Source organism: Bos javanicus, chromosome 17 (genome assembly GCF_032452875.1).
Source record: "Bos javanicus breed banteng chromosome 17, ARS-OSU_banteng_1.0, whole genome shotgun sequence".
Classification (NCBI taxonomy): Eukaryota; Metazoa; Chordata; class Mammalia; order Artiodactyla; family Bovidae; genus Bos; species Bos javanicus.
The window spans coordinates 17096783-17117201 of NC_083884.1; the positions used below are offsets into that span (position 1 = coordinate 17096783).

The following is a 20419-nucleotide window of genomic DNA, read 5'->3' on the forward strand; positions in this document are numbered from 1 at the left end:
AAAGCTCAGTTTTCTCCAGATTCTCAAATCCCAGCCAGTCCAATACTGCATTCCTTTCTATCATACCATCCCCATGCATCATCAGTGTAAACTGCAACCATTCCCCACCCACCATGAATGACAGGGTCCAGGTGAATCACTTTGTGTCCACCCCACACTCTACATTTCTGATACCTATATCTCACATATTAGATAAAAAATGACACCGTTTATACAAAACTTTTGGAATGCTTTCCAAAATAGGTTTAAAACAGTGTGAATAAGAAATTAAATTTCAAAAGTATATAAGTGAGATACTAGATTTATTCAAAGAGAAATCAAATTTCCTGGGTTAAACATCTTTGTGATAATACTGATTCTGTGTCTCTGAAAAATGGCTATATGGTCACCTTTGTCCATACGTTAAAGCATAAATAACAGGTATTGTTCAGGACACACAGTGAAGAAAGAACTGAATGAGTCAATGGCTGAAACATACATATAATGACTTAAGATAACATGACTATTTAATGAAAATTTAGCATATAACATCTGACTTTTATCCTATGGACAAATAAGAAAAAATACAATAATTCATTTTACCCATTACATTTTACAAAATCAGACAAAATGATTTTATAAGAAGTTTTTTAATAAAAACAGCAATTTCATTTCAAACAAATATATTATCATCCTATTCCTTTATCCTATATGTGTATTTAATTGGCAAACCTACTAGATTACAGAAATCAGTAAAAATCCAATCCATGATGCTTCAATTGCTTAGATCGATCATATTACATTTGAAATTCATTGTTCGTATGTTAGAAGCCTGATTATCAGTTCCTATTAAAATGCTATGCCCTACTCCTTGTCCCAATAAATGTGACTAGTCTCTGCACAAGGCTAAGTAACAATATGTATAATACTTTTGAACATTCACACATGATTCATCAAGCACACAGATCCAGCTCCTAAGACAAGGTCATCAAAGGGCAAGCAGCTGTCCTAGTTCTCTTGTTCCTCATAGTGAGCATAGCCACTGACATAGGTCCTTCCTAAATTCAAATTAGTAAACAAATCTGATGACTCAGCATCTGAATCTTTTCCACCTTCATCTTCTTCCTCTTCGTCATCCTCTGCTTCGTACTCATCTTCTTCCTCATCATGGTAGCTAGCACCAGCGTACTTATCAGATGCAAGGTTCTTCCAATAGGCATCATACCCAGAAGCTCCATCTCCCTCTTCACCTCCAGTTTGCCTGCCAAATTTCAGGGAACGTGCTACAAAACACAGATATGTACGTGGCGTTTGATTAAACCCTCCAAATCCTCTACAGCACATAAAACTATGTGAACCTGACTACCTGCTTCTTATTCTCAAATGCAAAAGTCGGTCACATTGGCCTTATTTAGTCACTTAAAATTTAACTCGAAAGAAGACCTCAGGGCTTCCCTGGAGGCTCAGTGGTAAAGCATCCGTCTGCCAATACAGGAGACACGGGTTTGATCCCTGACCTGGGAAAATCCCACATGCCACGGAGCAACTAAGTCCATGCTCCACAAATACTGAGCCCACGTGCTGCAACTACTGAAACCCATACTCTGCAACGAGAAGCCACTGCTACGAGAAGCCTGCGTACAGCACTAGAGAGCAGTGCCCTCTTGCTGCAAGTAGAGAAGAACCTGCGCAGCAACGAATAAATAAAACTTAAAAAAGAAGAAAAGGAGACGTCAGAAAAAACAATCGGTTATATCCTACTCATAGTCTACATACACGTCATATAAAACAAATGATAAACACGACTGTGTCGTTTCACTCAATCTAGACAAAGTTGGAAAACAAAATAAGAACAGCATTCTAGATACATACATTAAATAAGGAACATTAAGGTCTAAAAGGCCTTTGTTTGATTAATTAAAAGTATATTTTCAAATTATAGAACACTTGATTTCACGTCATTATATTCTTCTCAAAAGAACTATTTTGTAATTCAGATATCCTAGAAAATAAAGCCTGTCATTTCTTTTGCCTTACTAGCAAAACAAAGTTTAGTGGAAAAATTGTGTCTCACCTCACTGTGTAACTGTATCTCTGATTAAACAAAGTACGGTCAGAGTCATTTAGAATTATGGTTCTGTTCTGATATGCTTGGTAAAGAGTCAAATTCTCTTTAACAAAATTGTGAGCTGCGTTATTGTAAGCACGGTATAGTAGTTGCATCCCTTCATGGAAAAACCACATTAAACCATAAAACAATTTCCTACAGTAGCAGCGTATAACATAATAAGCACTGCTGCTCAAATATCAGACACCTAAGAATAGCTTCACAATGAATTCCAACTTCCAAGTACTGAAGATTACCAGAACTTGAATATTAAGGATTTATTACTAAACAATTATTTAACAAAGAAGCCCGGGCAAAAACAGACAAATCACTTTTTGGTCTTAAATTTCAGTATTCACTATGTCATTAACTGAAGCAAATGCCAAATATTGAAGTGAATGATGTTAAATTTCTTATGTTAAATTGAAAAACTTTACCCACAATTTTCCAAGGCTACAAAATTCCATTTGCTTAGGAGAACATGTTCATCTTCTCAAATATGAAGAAAAGGCAAAAACAAAAGTAGAAAGAGGAAAAAAAGAAACAAATCTTGTCTATGCATTAAAGCAAAATCACTCCAGTGTTATTTTAAGAAAAGCCTTACTTGACATGCTAAGATCCTTAGTTTCCTGAGTTTCATGTCCACATTTAGGGCACGGAGGCTGTTTTCCTTTTTCTTGCTTAAACACCTTGCTCCTTGTATGATCATCACAGAAACAAGCCTATATAGGAGAAATAAAAATTAGGAAGTTAAATAAGTAACTCAAAAAATACATGAAGACATCACTCAGTGTTTTGTTGTTCAGTCGCTATGTCATGTCTGACTAGTTGCAACCTTATGACTGCCGCCACGCCAGGCTGTCCTGTCCTTCACTATCCCCTGGAGTTTGCTCAAACTCAGGTACACTACGTTGGTGATGCCATCCAACCACCTCATCCTCTGTCACCCTCTTCTCCTCTTGCCCTCAATCTTTGCCACCATGCGGGTCTTTTCCAATGGACTTGGCCCTTTGCAGAAGGTGACCAAAGTTCTAGAGCTTCAGCTTCAGCATCAGTCCTTCCAATGAATAGTCAGGGTTGATTTCCTTTAGAATTGATTGGTTTGATTTCCTTGCTGTCCAAGAGATTCTTAAGAGTCTTCTCGGGAACCACAATTCAGTTCAGTCACTCAGTCATGTCCAACTCTTTGTAACTCTATGGACTGCAGGACACCAAGCTTTCCTGTCCATCACCAACTCCCAGAGCTTGCTCATACTCATGTCCATCAAGTCGGTGATGATGTCCAACCATCTCATCCTCTGTCATCCCCTTCTCCTCCCACCTTCAATCTTTCCCAGCATCAGGGTCTTTACCAGTGAGTCAGTTCTTCACATCAGGTGGCCAAAATATTGGAGTTTCAGCTTCAGCACCAGTCCTTCCAGTGAATATTCAGCACTGATATCCTTTAGGATTCACTTGGGTTTGATCTCCTTGCAGTCCAAGGGACTCTCAAGAGTCTTCTCCAACATCACAGTTCAAAAGCATCAATTCTTCAGTGCTCATCTTTCTTTATAGTCCAACTCTCTCATCCATAATGACTACTGGAAAAATCATAGTTTTGACTAGATGGACCTTAGTTGGCAAAGTAATGTCTCTGCATTTTAATATGATGTCTAGGTTGGTCATAACTTTTCTTCCAAGGAGTAAATGTCTTTTAATTTCATGGCTGCAGTCACCACCTGCAGTGATTTTGGAGCACAAAAAAATAAAGTCTCTCACTCTTTCCATTATTTCCCCATCTATTTGCCATGAAATGATGGGACCAGATGCCATGATCTTAGTTTTCTGAACATTGAGTTTTAAGCCAACTTTTTCACTCTCCTCTTTCACTTTCATCAAGAGGCTCTTTAATTCTTCACTTTCTGCCATAAGGGTGGTGTCATCTGCATATCTGAGGTTATTGATATTTCTCCCGGCAATCCTGATTCCAGCTTGTGCTTCATGCGGGCCAGCACTTCTCATGATGTACTCTGCATATAAGTTAAACAAGCAGGGTGTCAATATACAGCCTTGATATACTCCTTTCCTGATTTGGAACCAGTCTGTTGCTCCACGTCCTGTTCCAACTGTTGCTTCTTGACCTGCATACAGATTTCTCAGGAGGCAGGTAAGGTGGTCTGGTATTTCCATCTCTCTAAGAATTTCCACAGTTTGTTGTGATCCACACAGTCAAAGGCTTTGGCATAGTCAATAAAGCAGAAGTAGATGTTTTTCTGGAACTCTCTTTTTCTGGTATTAATGGCTGCAGTCACCATGCATGGAGTCACCATGCATGGAGCCAAAAAATATAAAGTCTGGAACTCTGTTTTTCTGGAACAATTAGAAAGCATCAGTTCTTCAGTGCTCAGCCTTCTTTCTGGTCCATCACTCAATATATCAAGGAAATTTAAACATATACTTTGTTCAGGCGAAGATGAGTTTTGTTGGGACTGGTAACATTCTTGATTTCAATCCCTTCAAGGAAAAGTTCTCTGCCAGAACTCTTCTGAACTATGACCTAAACACATGGCATAAAGTATACACAGGGTGTGACATGCAGACACATTTCTTCATGAATATGAGTATTCACAAAGACGCTGATGACATAATGGTGAACAGCTCATCTATCCACACAGGGCATACCGTCTAACTGGGGACACATACAAGTGGAGATGCAGTTACACGACACTATGCACTGAAAGGCAAGAGCACAGGAGGAGCACCAAGCCAGATCAGGGATTCAGGAAAGACTTCCAGGAGACGTGCTGTCTTAGCTGAGATCTAAGATATGGAGAATGGGGATGCAACAGGGTAAGCGCAAGTGGAAGAGTTGTCTAAGGCAGAGGAAACAGCATAGACCAACTTGGAGACGAGTTGGGAGAGAAGAAATACGACTAGAAGTATTAACAACAACCAGAGAAATTACTCTGAGACGAAGTGAATCAGGGTACATCTGTTCAGTGATCCTTGACAAATGGAAATGTTGGAGACAAGGTGTAAGGAAGCAGAACATAATGGAAATCTTCACTTTCCTCAAACTCTACCAAGCAAGTCCATTTTGACATAAAATACACTCCCATCATTTGGGTCAGAATGTTCTCCATAAATATAAGGTATGAAAACACTGAGCTAAGATTCAGGAGACCCGTACACTAGTGTCAAGTCAACACACGCCAGCTGGATGAGTTCTGAAACATCTCTAAGCTGTCTCAACTTCATTCACAGTCTCTACAATAAAAGAATTAAACTACATAATGTTTGCAGGCATGTATGCTAAATTGCTTCATTTGTGTCTGACTCTTTGTGACCCTACAGACTGTAGCCCACCAGGCTCCTCTGTCCATGGAATTCTCCAGGCAAGAATACTGGAGTGGGTTGTCATGCCCTCCTCCAGGGGATCTTCCCAACCTAGGGATTGAACCTGCATCTCCTGCATTTCAGGAGGACTCTTTTACTATTGAGACACCGGGCAAACCCACACATAATGTTTAAGGACCCTTATAGATTTATTACAACTAAAAATATTCTAAGGGCTGGTGGGAATATATGGGGATTAGAAAAAAATCTAAGACTAAAAAATATAAAAGTATACCTTACAACGGAGACAGGAATGCTGACCAAGCCGATTGCATGAAACACCTGTGGGGAAAGTACATAATATCCAGATTCAAATTTGGAATGAAAACATTATTTTCCACAGATTTATACTTGTGCTGTCTTATCTTAGATTAACTATCAACATTATTTTTGTCTCATAACTTTGAGGAAACAAAAAAATGAGATGGAATTGCCAGCCAGAGGGAAGGAAGCCAGCAACTGCACATCCCCAGCATTCTTTCACTATTACAACTCTAATTATCCTCTAATCTCCTTCCATTCCTCCAAAACTAGGAGATGGCAAACGTCATTAGTGATATTTTAAAACCTGAAATGGTAAAACATCTTTTTTTCCCCATGACACTGGCTAGACTCTTCCCTTAATGATATAATGTTTCTATTTTTAAAAGAATAGCATCTCCATTAATATACATTATCTCCTGGTGGTATAGGCTATTGCCATTTTTTGCAAACTTATGATATGAGAATAGATACTTCAGGTGGAAAAGCATGACTGTGAAGAGAAAATAATGTTCAAAGGGGCAGGAAAACAAATGGAAAAATCCCAAAATATTTTCTATTTTAGTCAGTAAGCCACATTAATTTTGGTCATTATCTACAATTAATGCAAAAAAATCTACACTGAAGTGCAAATATTTTGGAACAGCCAAAATGTCTGGCATATATTGAGTATGTCAAAATATGGACGACAAAAATAACTGAGACATATAGGAACAAGAAAATAAACTAAGCCTTACCCTGATACAGTATAAACTATTAATTTTCAATTTACTCAGAGGTCTTGAAAAAAGAAAAGTAAACCAAAGGAATTTTATCTTTATAATTCAAATATTTGACCAGATATTTCTAACTTGGGGATTCTTTTACTTAAGTTTGCCTGGGTCATGGGAAGCTTTTTCAATCTGGACCAGGGAGTTATTTTTTTAAAAACTCAAGGATGATTTCTCAATTATGTGTATTATTATTGTTTCTGTCCAACCCCCCTCTTCCTTCCACAGTAACACCACTAATTCAGATGGATTTGTGTTACTTGTCCTAAATGCTAACAGTAAAAGTAAAAATCAACTGCTGCTGCGGCTGCTGCTAAGTCGCTTCAGTCGTGTCCGACTCTGTGCGACCCCATAGACGGCAGCCCACAAGGCTCCCCCGTCCCTGGGATTCTCCAGGCAAGAACACTGGAGTGGGTTACCATTTCCTTCTCCAATGCATGAAAGTGAAAAGTGAAAGTGAAGTCGCTCAGTCCTGTCCGACTCTTAGCGACCCCATGGACTGCAACCTACCAGGCTCCTCCATCCATGGGATTTTCCAGGCAAGAGTACTGGAGTGGGTTGCCACTGCCTTCTCCAAAAAATCAACTGAGTACTCACCAAATGTTAGATACATATAAGCATATCAAACTACTCCTATAATAACTATATTGTTTCAGTCTGTGGAGAAAAAAGCTTGAAATCTCAATCATCTCTACTTAAAGATATGTCCAGAATTCTTAGGTTCAGTCTTCATTCAGTCAAAATAAGGATTATTGTTTAGCCGCTCAGTAGTGTCTGACTCTCTTGAGACCCCATGGACTGTTGCCCACCAGGCTTCCCTGTCCATGGGATTTCCCAGGGAAGAGTACTGGAGTGGGTTGCCATTTCCTTCTCTAGGGGATCTTCCCAACCCAGGGATCGAACCTGTCTCCTGTTTGGCAGGTAGATTCTTTACCATTGAGCCACCAGGGAAGCCCATACGCTGTAAATCCCTTTCAAATACAGAACCAGACACACACTGCAAGTACAAAGTGCCTAACCCAACTTCCCTGTGCACCAAGCGTTTCTCAATATACCCTTTTCCCATCCCCGCCAGCTGAGCTTTTGACATGTCACAAAGACACAATTCTAAGAAATTCATTGTTGTCTACCGCACCCTCACCTTCACCTCTTGGGAACCCAAACCATTCTGGTGGGACGTGGCCCTGCCAGTCTTCTGCTAATTACCTCAGCCCCGCACACAGGCACTCCAGTTCTCTGTCCTGTTAATTTTTCTCCCTAAGAATTAAAATCTTGAGTTTATATTTAAAAATGCATTTCTTCCAGATTCTAAAAAATATTGTGACTTTCCTAGTTTTAGACTGGGGAATGGTTTTCTTTTTAAATCTATTTCTACGTCTTCAGAGCATTTTAAAAGAAAGCAGGTTTGGATACATCAAAGACTACTGATAATAAGCCACTTAAATTGGAGGCCCCCAGGCCATTTTCATTATTTGAAAAAATAAAGGCAGAGTACACACATGTGCGGGGATTTTTTTTTCCCTCAAGACATTCTTCCCACTGGTTATGCAAGTAAAATAAGTATTTTAAAGAATTCCCATAATTTCCCATTCATAGTTATAAGTTTAAATCCAAAAATGATGAGATAAGACCAGTAAGGGAGTAGAAACAAACTATCTTTGGGGCTTATGTGTATGATTAGGGCAGTATTTCAGAGCAAATATTTCAAGCAGTGAATGGCAACTGGCAAAGGAAGAATGACAAAGAAAAAATAAAGCAATGAAAAAAGTAAAGAAAGAGGATAAATTACACTAAGCCAAAGAAACCTATGAATCTGAAATGAGAATGACTTCAATATGAGATATCAAAGACATGGTAACAGATTTATATTAAAATCCCTTCCACTATTCAGTATCTTTATTTTTCCTTTGTCTTTTACCAAGTCACTAAAACTTTATCACTCAAAGTTGCCCGTCTTTGGGTTTAAATACTATAAAATACATAAAGCTCCCAAGTTTCAAATAAAATATTTCAATTTTTGTATTACACATTCTGCACAAGTCTAGGAACAGCTCAAAAATGCTAACTACTTTGACATGTTCCTTTAATCTTTTGACATTTTCTTTATAAATACTGTGAGAATTACATATGTGTTTGGACTGATGACTTACCAACTTTGTATTTATAGATGTTATAGATGAGTGTAAGGATTAACATTTTATAGCAGAACAAGAACCAAATTCATGAGAGTGAACCTGGAATTTCAGCCTTTCCTACAATGGTGTCTACTATTTACTAAGGGCTTTCTAAGTACCCTTAGAAAGGGTACCGTTCTCTTCTCAGTTAACTCTTGGAAAAAATTAGCATCTTCCTTTTAAAACATAACAAAACTCAGGTTTAGAAAGATTTGATAATTTGCCCCAGAACATATGGCCCATAAGAAATCAAGTACAATAACCCTGTATGCGAGATAGCAAAAGAGATACAGAAGTATAGAACAGTCTTTTGGACTCTGTGGGAGAGGGAGAGGGTGGGATGATTTGGGGGAATGTCATGGAAACATGTATAATATCATATAAGAAATGAATCGCCAGTCCAGGTTCGATACAGGATCCTTGCGGCTAGTGCACTGGGATGACCTGGAGGGATGGTACAGGGAGGGAGGTGGGAGGGGGGTTCAGGATGGGGAACACGTGTATGCCCGTGGCGGATTCATGATGATGTGTGGCAGAACCAATATAATATTGTAAAGTAATTAGCCTCCAATTACAATAAATTTAAATTTTAAAAAATCAATGTTTGAATCTAAAACGAGCTTTTGAGAAATTAACAGAGTAAGAATACAATACAATCTTATCTGTAAAAATGATACATTAACCCATCAGTAACACCGGTTCTCAAACTGGAATATACATGAGAGTTATGGGTACAGGCTAAATACAGATGCCTGGCCCCCACCACAGACTTAAAATCTCCAAGGATGAGGATTGGGTACCTCCATTTTCTAAAAACCTCCACAGGTGTTTCCAATGCAGACTCCTGTCTAAGAATCACTGGAACCAAAAGCAGGAACAAACTAGGGGTTGAATCACTTATTTGGGGACATTCGAAAATAGGGGACACCTGAAAATAGGGTGGGGGAGAGGGGCTAGTTATCATAATAACTTGGAAGTGAAAACGCCATTTGGTACTCAGGATCAGGACTGCTACGAGCCCTGCAATGCCTGATCAATCCCACAAAATGAAGAACTGACCCAACCAAAATGCCACTGGAACCACTGTTGGAAAACAGTGGACTATATGTGTTCTGAATTTTTTCTAGAAACAGAAAACAGATATTGAATTAAATTACAGTCCATAAGAGGCCATATCAAAAACCAGATTCCTTTTCCAGTAAGTTTAACACTTACACTATTAAGAATCTTAGGTATAAAGAACATGTAATATATTAAAAACTTACATTTAAATGTTTCCGCTTCTAAAACCTGGCAGCTGGCTTGATGTTCAAACTGATCATCTTCACAGAGAAAGTTATGGCAAAAAGAACAACTGAAAATTCTTCCTCCTATTGGATTAAAGAACAAAACCCACAAATGTAAATATAATAAAAGTTTAATTTAAAAAATTCTCATCTATAAAACTGCTCAGAAAAGATGGCAAATTATCTCAGATGTATACCAACATAGCATAGCAATTTTTGTTCTGGTAAAAGCTACAAAGAAAACTAACCAACTGAACCAAAAGAGTGAACTCCCACTATATCCTAGCTCCCAACATAACGCACAATGCTAAGAGATACTTCCTCTCCAGTACGTACTCCCCTCCCTACTTGCCTCGGTAGACAATCCTAGCACTGCCTCTTAATGTTGGTATGTATAAAACCTTTTTCCAACTAAAGTTTACCTGGTCCCCAACCTTTACTGGCACCAGGGACAGGTTTGGGGACGTGGGGGAATGGTTTCAGGATGATTCAAGCACATTCCATTTATTGTGTGTTTTATTTCCAATCTCAAGCTCCTGATCTGACAGGAGGTACCAGTCTGTGGCTCGGAGGTTGAACTAAACTGATAATGGAAACAGTGCCAATACTTAGGACTGAGAGTATCCTGTAAAAAGAAAAATCAAACTAGAGCATCTAGAATGTTTCAAGGTCATCCTTCACTTCCAGCAAAGCTCATCACTTGTACATAACCACTCACCATGGTCCCACACACCCCGTTCACATTCCACACACTCAGCATCGGTAAGCGGGCAGGCACAGGCGTGTGTGCTGAGACACTTCCTACCATGACAGACCCAAGCTTCGCAGAAGTCACATATTGCACCCTGCAACAAAAGAACACAAAAAATTAATCTGCCACCTGACTGGCTACAACCATTATTTAAGCAAAAGTTATCACCAAAATTATATGCATTCAGCCATTCATCAATGTTCAGTGATGAGTGGCTGCATTTAAAAATGGACTGCTTTCTCTAACCCAAAATTAAACAAGGTTCCCTGAAGATCCAACTTCTTCATCAATAGCTATTTACAATATACAAATCTGGGCTACAAATCCAAAGAAAAAGAAGCAAGAGGGAAACTATACACGTACTCTAACATTAATCATTAAAATAAGTCAAAGAGTGGACAATCATCAAACTGCTTTTAAATTAAATGAAGTCTAGAGCCCACAATTCAAACATTCCTGTCCTATAGCAATTCTATTAGCTAAACTGAACTTTTTCAAATATTAACATTTCTAACCTATGCTATGCTAAGTCACTTCAGTCCTGTCCGACTCTGTGCGACCCCATAGATGGCAGCCCACCAGGCTCCCCGGTCCCTGGGATTCTCCAGGCAAGAACACTGGAGTGGGTTGCCATTTTCTTCTCCAATGCATGAAAGTGAAAAGTGAAAGTGAAGTCGCTCAGTTGTTTCCGACTCTTAGGACCCCATGGATTGCAGCCTAACAGGCTTCTCCGTCCATGGGATTTTCCAAGCAAGAGTACTGGAGTGGGGTGCCATTGCCTTCTCCGTTTCTGACTTAAGAAAGATCCTTATCTGTGTAATTTATAAAATAATCATATAACTTTTGTAGAATAACAGAGAGAAAATGTTAAATTGCTGCCAGCATCTTTTTTCTTTTAAAGCAGCTTATGTTTTAAATCCCCAGTGGCTCAGTGGATAAAGAGTCTGCCTACCAATGCAGGAGACATAGGAGATGCAGGTTTGATCCCTGCATTGGGAAGATCCCCTGGAGTAGGAAACAGCAACCCACTCCAGTATTCTTGCCTGAAACATCCCAAGGACAGAGGAGCCTGGCAAACTACAGTCCATGAGGTCGCAAAGTGTCAGACATGACTGAGTGACTGAACACACACACACAGCACATTAAATCATTACTGTGTAAATCATTAATATATTTCTTTGTAGAAAAAAGCTAAAGTAAAATAAGTTACTAAATGACAAGGTAATAAGACTCCAATCCTCTATCAAGGTGAGACTGTAAGACTATGCCTTTCAATGACACAATGACATCTACAGGACACTAAGAGCTAGAAAGACTCTTCAGAAAATGGGACTAAATGGGGTTTTCTTTACAGGTGAGGAGGGACAGGGACATGATGCAAGTTCCAGAGCCACATTAGAGAGGAGCTGTGATTTAAATCCAGGTCTTCTGAACCTCAATGTTCAGTGTCGCATTCAATACAATTCAAGGCTCTGTAACAAAAGTGGTAAAGGGCAAATAGGAAGAATGTTTTGGACTTGTAAAAGTAGATTACCAGTGTGGATAACAAATCCTCGAATGTTAACTCAGAAGAAATATGACACACTCACCTGGGTGATCCAGGGGAGTTTAAAGAGATAATTCACAAATAACAGGGAAGGGTATAAAAAGCCATCAAGGGATGATACACACATCCCCTAGACCTGAAGGGATACAGGCAAGGGGAAGAAGAAGGTTCTAGAACCACAAGAGAGAGCCGTATGGAGAGGACCACCTATTCAAATAAAGGAAACCAGGACAACATGGTAGGGAGAAAGCTCGAAGAATAAACACCCAGGTCATAATTTCCTCCCCTCGTCAGCCCCTCCATGGGCTGAAACCAAAAAAAAAAGCCATAAGTAAGAAAGTCACCAATCCAGTTCACACACACAGGTCAGGCTCCCATGACAAATCAGGGTGGAGAAGGGTGAAGGGAGAGGGAATCTTAACTGGCAAATAGAAAATGGCCAGAAAATCTCTGTTCTAGGACTCAGAGTTAACAATGCATGATTCTACTTAAATGTATTCTTTATATAAGAGATCATTCACACTCACACAATTCAGTGAATTAAAAAAGTAGTAATTTGATAAATCTAGACATACCAAGGAAGATTATAACAGCTTCTGAATAAAGGCAACACTGACAATCCTATACTTAAAGACGAATTTTCACAAGATGATTATAATTCTGGCTCTTACTTCTGCAAGACATGCACGCATGAAAAATGTAAAGGTCTACTTTATGATGAAAAATTATGTGTTCCTGGAAAATTATTACTTATGTTTTACTTTAAATATTATATTCCTCATGGACTGACATTTGGAACTGAGCATAAATTAATACAACAGAATAAGGTAAGAAGGGTCAAAAGGATAACATCTTTTAGTGAAAAAAGAGCAAAAGGCATCACAGGACACAACTGTGTTTATTATTTAAAACAATGAACTTCCTTTGAAAATTCTACATGTCATGAAGGATAACTACATGCAACGAAGTACATTATGTCTCTATGTAGTGAAGAGCAAAACTCTGTTAACTACGTACTCTTTTTTGAAATGTAAAGCTTTAAAAATACAATTAATCATAGGTTGTTTTGGAACTTAGGTTGCTTATTCAACCAAAAGCTTGGGTCTTAATTTAGCAGAACTTTTAATATAGAAAGGGCTTCCTTGGGGGCTCACAGTAAAGAATCTGCCTGCAATGTGGGAATAATATATTGCTGAGGTCTAATTAAGACACATTAAAAAGGCCCCACTGACAAATGAATTGTTGTTTGGGTCCATATGAGATGAGTTTCCATTCCTTGTACATTTCCCAGTAAGGAAGAAGGAAGCTGTCTGTACATTTCCCAGTAAGAAAAGAAGGAAGTAGTCAAAAACAAGTGGAGAATGAGTGAAAATCCTACAAAAACATGCCAGATAATCCAGATAACTCCAGACTAACTGAACCAAGGGACAAAGCAATACCATTTGGGGAAAAATAACTGCATATTGGTAAGAATGCCTTCTCATCTCCTTGGACATCTACTGGTCTAAAAGATATGACAAGAAGCTTACCACCATGGCAAGGCCAGTACTGTAGACACCAGCATGCTTTATGACACAGTCTGAAGACTTCATCATGCACTTTGTTTTCCCTAGCAAAGAAATGAATTTTCACTATTAGTCTTACAAAGTGGTCCATGGAAATATTCACTAATTCCTCTTTTTATCTAGCCCAAGTTCCTATGGAAATAATTTGAAAATAGAGACTAGCACTGTTTACTGCTTACGTAACTGAAAAAAGAAAATGGATATAACTGAGATCTTAATAGAGTCAGATCTTTTCAGATTAGGAATTTACATACTACTTCATGTTTGTAGTAAAACCAGAAATTAAAGGTTATGCCTTCTTATCTAATCATCACTAGAACAGTTTAAAACCTTGTGAATTTTTTGAGTTTTCAGATGAATTGAGATTTCAGAGTAATACGCACATTTTATAATTCATAATAAAGGCAGTCTGACTTGAAGGGACTGCTTCTTTCCATAGAACATCTCAAACCAAATATAAAATAACTATTCCAATTACTTAGTTCATTGTTTATGTTTATCCATAGTTAAAAATTTATAAACATAGCTCCCAGGTAAGCATTCTTCCAGAAGAATTGTCAAATAGTGCCCAAGTGAGCACAAAAACTCAAGAACACAGTGATAAAGCAAAAAATCACAATACAGCCACAAGAGCTCTGATCTAGCAGTGAATTAGCAATCTGAAACACTATCAGGAAATTCATTTATCACATGCCATGAGTGGATTAACGGTGACATACTAGTCACACATCTCAGCCACCACAAAGTGGAACACGGAAGAAACAGAAGACTCTCGATTTTCCATTACCCGGATTACCCAGGAAACCAAGCTAGACAAGAGGAAATGGGAAGAAAGAGAAACTGGAAATGAGAGGCAGCAGCACCCCAACTGTTCCATGTCCAACACTAAGGGCAAGAACTGGTGAGCAGGAGATGCACCCACGCACAGCACTACAGACGCTGAAAACAGGCGAAGGGCCTCGCGAGACTGTGTCTCCGTCTTCTCCACAATCTATTATATTTCTGCATTCCACATCCAATTGTCTTTTGTGAATAAAGATATAAAAACCAGCAGATGATGGGTTTATCTAGGCTAGTGTTCTCTTTTCCATTAATTACAGACTTCAAGGACGTCTTTGGAAGCTGGAACACACTGGAAATATTCAGAGGTGTGGCCCTAAGCCTTCCTAACTTTCTGCGACGTTACCATGCATAAACACATTTAGATGAGCATATCTCAACCTCTGTTTCACCTGAAACTACCATCCCATAACCCAAGGGGAACCTGTGTTTAAACAAAAGTTTGGGGGTGCTTCTGGAGTGAATACAGTTAATCAGGCTTCCTTACTGGAGGTCTACAGAATCTTAAACATACACATATGTAACAGAATTCTCCCCGATGGCAGTGAGGGAAACACGCAGTACGTCTCAAATGTATGCACTGCTTGAAGAGTACCTATTAATATACCAAGTGCCCTGTGGAAGGCTATTTGGGAAACATCAACCTTGCTGTTCTGTGAACTACTATTTAGTTTTACTCTGAATAATCATTCACTCTGAATAAAAATCCATGAAGTACATGGCTTAGGATCTCTATTCCACTTACTTGGGAATACATGTGAGGAAACTCAAGAATCATACACTGAGAACCAAATAAGAAAACAAGTGATCACAAAAACCAGCACCAGGTAAACGTTCGATAAAATCACGTTCAGTGGTCTAACCAACATACTGCAGGCAGTTACCAGCAAGAATCAAGCTAGGAGAGTAAACAAAAGATACCGACGAGACTAAGACAGCATGAAGAAAAGTTCAGGATCACCAAATCTTATGAGTCTGAAATTTAATCTTTTCATGTTTAAAACAACATACATGGTACCTAAACTGTATCTTAATTATTTTTCCAGCGTGACATCAAAGAGATAAAACCAAGACGCGATAGTTTTCTGGTAGGCCAAATAACATTTTATGTTATCTTATTAATAGTAAGCATAAAATGATAAAGATGAACCCACAGGTTCAAACTAAATAAATACCAAATAAATTTTTAGTAAAAGAAAAGGCATGCATTTTTACCATATACTTACCACACTGTGCACAAATTGGTAACTTCTGTACAGAATTACAAAAGTAGCAAAATGCTCTATTCTTCTGCCGCCTTGTCATGTAAAAGAAAATTTTTAAATATAGTCAATATCAGGTAAAAGGTCCGTCTATGTTATTACATATAGATAGAAAAAAGATAGAAAAACAAATAAAATTTACCTCTGACACTTGTCACATTCCTGTAAGATATAAAAACATAACATCAATCTTTCTACCGAATGAAAATTGCGTAGTTACTTGTGTTATAAAGAATATCCTATTTTTCATGTTAAAATGTAAGGGACACTTGCTCAAAAGCCCATGTGTACCAGCATTTACACATACTTTAATAACAAATGTATGCTATTAGGCATACCACACTAGAGAAAGAAGCGGCATTTTCACAAAAGAGGCTAAAAACAGTAGTGGTCTGTGTTTTGAATTTTTTTTTTTTTTTAAGGAATCAGAAAAATAATACAGAATGGTACAAGAAACAGTAGAGAACACAAAATGTTGAAGCTCACAGAAAATCCAGAATTCTGAAAATGGTACTAAGAACTCCACAGTCTGGCCTCTAGCCACTTTTCAAACTTCGCTGGCCTCTTCTCTTTAGATTCAAACCACTATTTGCCGGTTGTTCTCAAAATATATCTTGGATTCTTTCTTTTCCCTGCCTTACTTATTCTAATATGTCTCCCTGAAAAGTCCCTCCTCACTCCTTTACTTGCTGCAAGCTCTGGTGATGATCCCACCTCCTCTATGAACCGAACCCCAGCCCAAAATTCATCTTTTACCAACTTTTACTCCTAATATACCTTAGTCCCAATTGTACCTTTTCTGCAGCACTTACCAAAGTCTAGCCCTCACTGCATATATTTATAGATGAGTCATGTCTTCCTTTGTCTTCCTTCTCTAGAAATGACCCTGGCACAGAGAAGGGAGTCCCCACTGTCCTAATTATACAATGTAACCTTGCTCCCGCTCACCCCCCAACCCAGTCATAAATGTCGGTTATCCCCGGGATGGACACCCACCCACGCCCAACCTATCAGAGCGCTTCCCCTCTCTCAGGACAATGTGTGATGTAACATGCAAGCTATAAACCCAGTGGTTATGAACTCAAACGAAAAACAACAACCTGAGAAAATGGAACTAAATAAAAGAAAGGGACAGAACTAGAAGTTGTTCCAGGTTCCAGCTGTTTCTGCATCCCCGCTACATCCTTGACCTTCCAACCACACAAGTTAGTCTATTATTCATTCAATCAACTCTATTTCTCCCTGAAGTTACTTAACTTGGATTTCTGTCATTTATAAACATTAGGTAATACAGAAAACAACTGAGCCCTCAGCTTGTGGAAACAGAGACTGTGTCATTCATCTATGTATCCTCCATAGTGCCTAAAATACCAGAGCAGGTACACAATAAACATTTGAGGAATTAAGTCATATTACGCATTTCATAAATGTTTGATGAAACAAAAGTACACATAAAAAGGAATGGGAAGAGAAAAAGCAGAGAGGCGTGCAAACCCGAGTTTGTGGACAACGCAGAGAAAACGTGGGCCAAGGAAGGGATGAGGTAATGATGACATGTAGGGAAAAGGCTCTAATTAATAGGACAAATTGAGGAAAGTGTACTAGGTTAGAGAGGCTGGAAAATGTCACACAGTTCCTACTATGTATTCTTGATCAATACAATAGTAGCCAAGACAATATGACAGGTTTTATAAACAACACAATCAAACAGAACTCAACTGCTATTAGGCGTTAATGAAAACAACAGACATGCCTTTAACACAGATTTACATAGTTTTTCAACTAAGAACCAAAAAACCCATTACCATTGACGCATTGCATGGATGTTTAGCTAAATCTATGGTGCTTCTTGATGCTCTTAGCTGTTTTTCCCGTTCCCGGCGGTTCTCTGCCTTCTTCCTTGCACCAGTCTTTTTTTTAGGCATTTTCCCTTCTTTCTACACAAGCAAGCAGAGAAGATATAATTGCCTTGTTGTGTTTGCTGTTTTAAAGAAACTAAGGAGCCGAAGAATGAAATGCTCTAATTCTCATTAAATTTTAAACTCAACTCTGCCATTTTGATGGTTAAGCACATTTTAAGCCTTTATGAAACATTAAGCATACATCATTCCAAAATAGATGGCTTAAAAAAAAAACAAAGCACTTATTTGTATTATCAAACAGTTCTAAAAAATGTAAACATCAAAAGATTTATCCTAACAGCCAAAATGGTTTCCTTTCCCACAGAGAAGTTTCTTTGATGTTACACAATATCCTTTAAAAATTACTTTGTACCAAGTGAAAAAAACTATTAGGAATGTATTATTTACCCAGTTTATTTCACTTTTTAAGCTATATATTCAGATAACCTGATGCTGCCAAGACTTCAGGTCTAATTTCTCCCACATAATACCTAGATAAAACATCCAATAGTCATGTCAAATGACATCAACTAAAAGCCAAACTATCCTTTCTGAAAAAAGATTAAAGGCATCAGAATCAATTTGACTCCTTGAAAGCTGCCTTTCCTTACACTTTTACCTGCAGTGAGCATGTAATTTTAACTTCAAATTTAAGAGTATGTGCTTACCACACATCAAAATAAGGACTTTAAAACTGGCTTTTATCAGGTAGTTGAAAGAACCACCACACTTATAAAAAACAAGATTTTGACTAAATAACACATTTTTATTTGGCTTTTTATCCCATCTGAAGACCACAAGTTCCCTGAAAATTCCAGTTCTGTCTTTTTTGACAAGCTTTGCCTCCCAGCCCTTTGGGCATAAATTAAGCACTTAATAACTGGAGAGATACACAAACAAGTCCACATGCTTGCTTTGAAATAGAAACTTAAAGTTCCTAGTATTCTTCAAACTACATATACTTTTTAAAAACAGTCTTTTCTAAGAGTGGTTCTCAAAAATTATCTGGAAATCTATAAAAGTACAAACTGAGCCTTCTAGGCTCTATCCAAGATCTACAAATCCGAAACTTGCAAGCATGGTTTCAAGTTTCACGGCGGACTGACAAACACCTCCATGAAGTAAAAAATATTCTTATTCAAAGAAAGCGGAGTCGTGTCCATGATAGAGGGAAAGAGTTCTAAGAAAGCACACCTCGACATTTTTATTTCTCATTACAGCACCGCAAAAATCACACACCAGCTTGTGCCTGGAACAGGACTAAAAGTCACTCAAAGTTTTTCTACTTTCTGGGTTTCAACTCTAACGCTGGAATGCCCAATCAATAAACCGTGTGGTGGTTAGTTAAGCCTTGAAAGTATGGACAAAGCAGGCCAAGAGGTTTAGTGGGTGGTGATGTGGAGTAACATCCAAGTCCACTAGGTCACCCTTCCAATATTTAAAGTGACAAGATACACAAAGTGAAAAAACGTGTACTGCCCTTGCCAAATAAGCTCCGGAAATAATCACAAGGTGTTCCTCGGGTGAAATTTTCTGCGTTCCCAGGGGTGAATCCGCTGGGAAAGCTGAGCCTCATTTTTACGCCTCCAGTTTGTTTTGTAAACTTAAAAAGTGAATTCTGTTCTCGGTTTTATATGGTATTAAGCCCTTCTCCAGGAAGGTTCCCCCTTCTTCAGGACGTGGCCCGTGTCGTGAAATGAAGAAACAGCCCCGGGGTTGGGGAGGTGGGCGGGGGGGGGGGGGGGTGTCACTGCGGCTTGGGAGGCAAAGCCTGCAGCAGGAGGGCCGGAGGTGAAGGGGGCGTCCAGGCGAGACTAGGCGGCCGTGCCACGCGGCTGGGGAAACCGATCGCCGTCCCCGCCCGCGGGGCACCCTCCCTCGCGCGCGCTCCGGGCGGACCTCGCTCACCCTCGCGGGGAGGCCGGACTCACTCCGGGGCCGAGGGGCAGGGAATGGCGTGAAGCCGGCCGCGGCGGCAGCAGCTCCAACGCGCGAACCACAACCCTAGGAGAAAATGCTACTAAGCCCGGAGAAACGCGGACAGAAGCGCTTACAGATACTAGGAGCCGGACCGGACGTCCTCTGACGTCAGCAGCGTCCTTACGGCTACACGTCGATAGAGGAGGGCCCGCCCACTTCTGTTCGCTCCGCCCCGTCCCTGCCCCTCCCGCGGGCGGCGGGGCTCCCAAAGCCGTGCAGAGAACCTGGGCGATGAGGAAAACGGAGGGAACAGTAGGAGGAAAGTGGTTGGGAAAGGAGCCATCAATTTCATGTTTTCAGAAAAGGAGAACGCTAAAGGAAGAGAAAAATCTAAAAGGAAAAAGAGACTCACAACCTGGTACTGGATCAGCTTGCTTAGTTTTTCTGGAAACTTTTTTGTTCTCGCACAACCACTTTTCATGTTTGCTGCACAAGCTGGACCTTTAGTCGCCCGTGAAGTTCTGTACTACCCTCCTTTGTTTCCACTGGCCTCTGGAATTCCAGTCTTTTGTGAAAAAATTCTTCCACATTCTAGATCTCCAGTGTGCTCTTCCTGTCTTTAGCTGAGACATAACATCCTCTCCCTCCCAGAGGCTGCTTGCTTTAAAGTGAAGATGGCTTA

At 39.3% G+C, this 20419-nt stretch overlaps 1 protein-coding gene across 4 annotated transcripts; it reads right to left on the reverse strand.

Moving 5' to 3' along the window:
- Positions 1–285: 285 nt before the first annotated feature.
- ZNF330 (zinc finger protein 330) lies at positions 286–20117 on the reverse strand. Of its 4 annotated transcripts, none has more exons than XM_061384120.1 (10): positions 19872–20117; positions 17722–17853; positions 16059–16078; positions 15881–15951; positions 13779–13858; positions 10671–10797; positions 9932–10036; positions 5697–5743; positions 2691–2808; positions 286–1262 (listed from the first exon to the last, which is right to left on the reverse strand). In XM_061384120.1, the coding sequence occupies exons 2-10, from the start codon at positions 17839–17841 to the stop codon at positions 988–990; spliced, it is 963 nt and encodes a 320-aa protein (XP_061240104.1). In that variant the 5' UTR covers positions 17842–17853; positions 19872–20117; the 3' UTR covers positions 286–987. The 4 variants fall into 4 exon arrangements, with proteins under 4 accessions (XP_061240104.1, XP_061240105.1, XP_061240106.1 ...); XM_061384121.1 differs by having other exon boundaries at positions 19726–19911; XM_061384122.1 differs by having other exon boundaries at positions 19717–19911.
- Between the last annotated feature and the right edge of the window lie 302 nt (positions 20118–20419).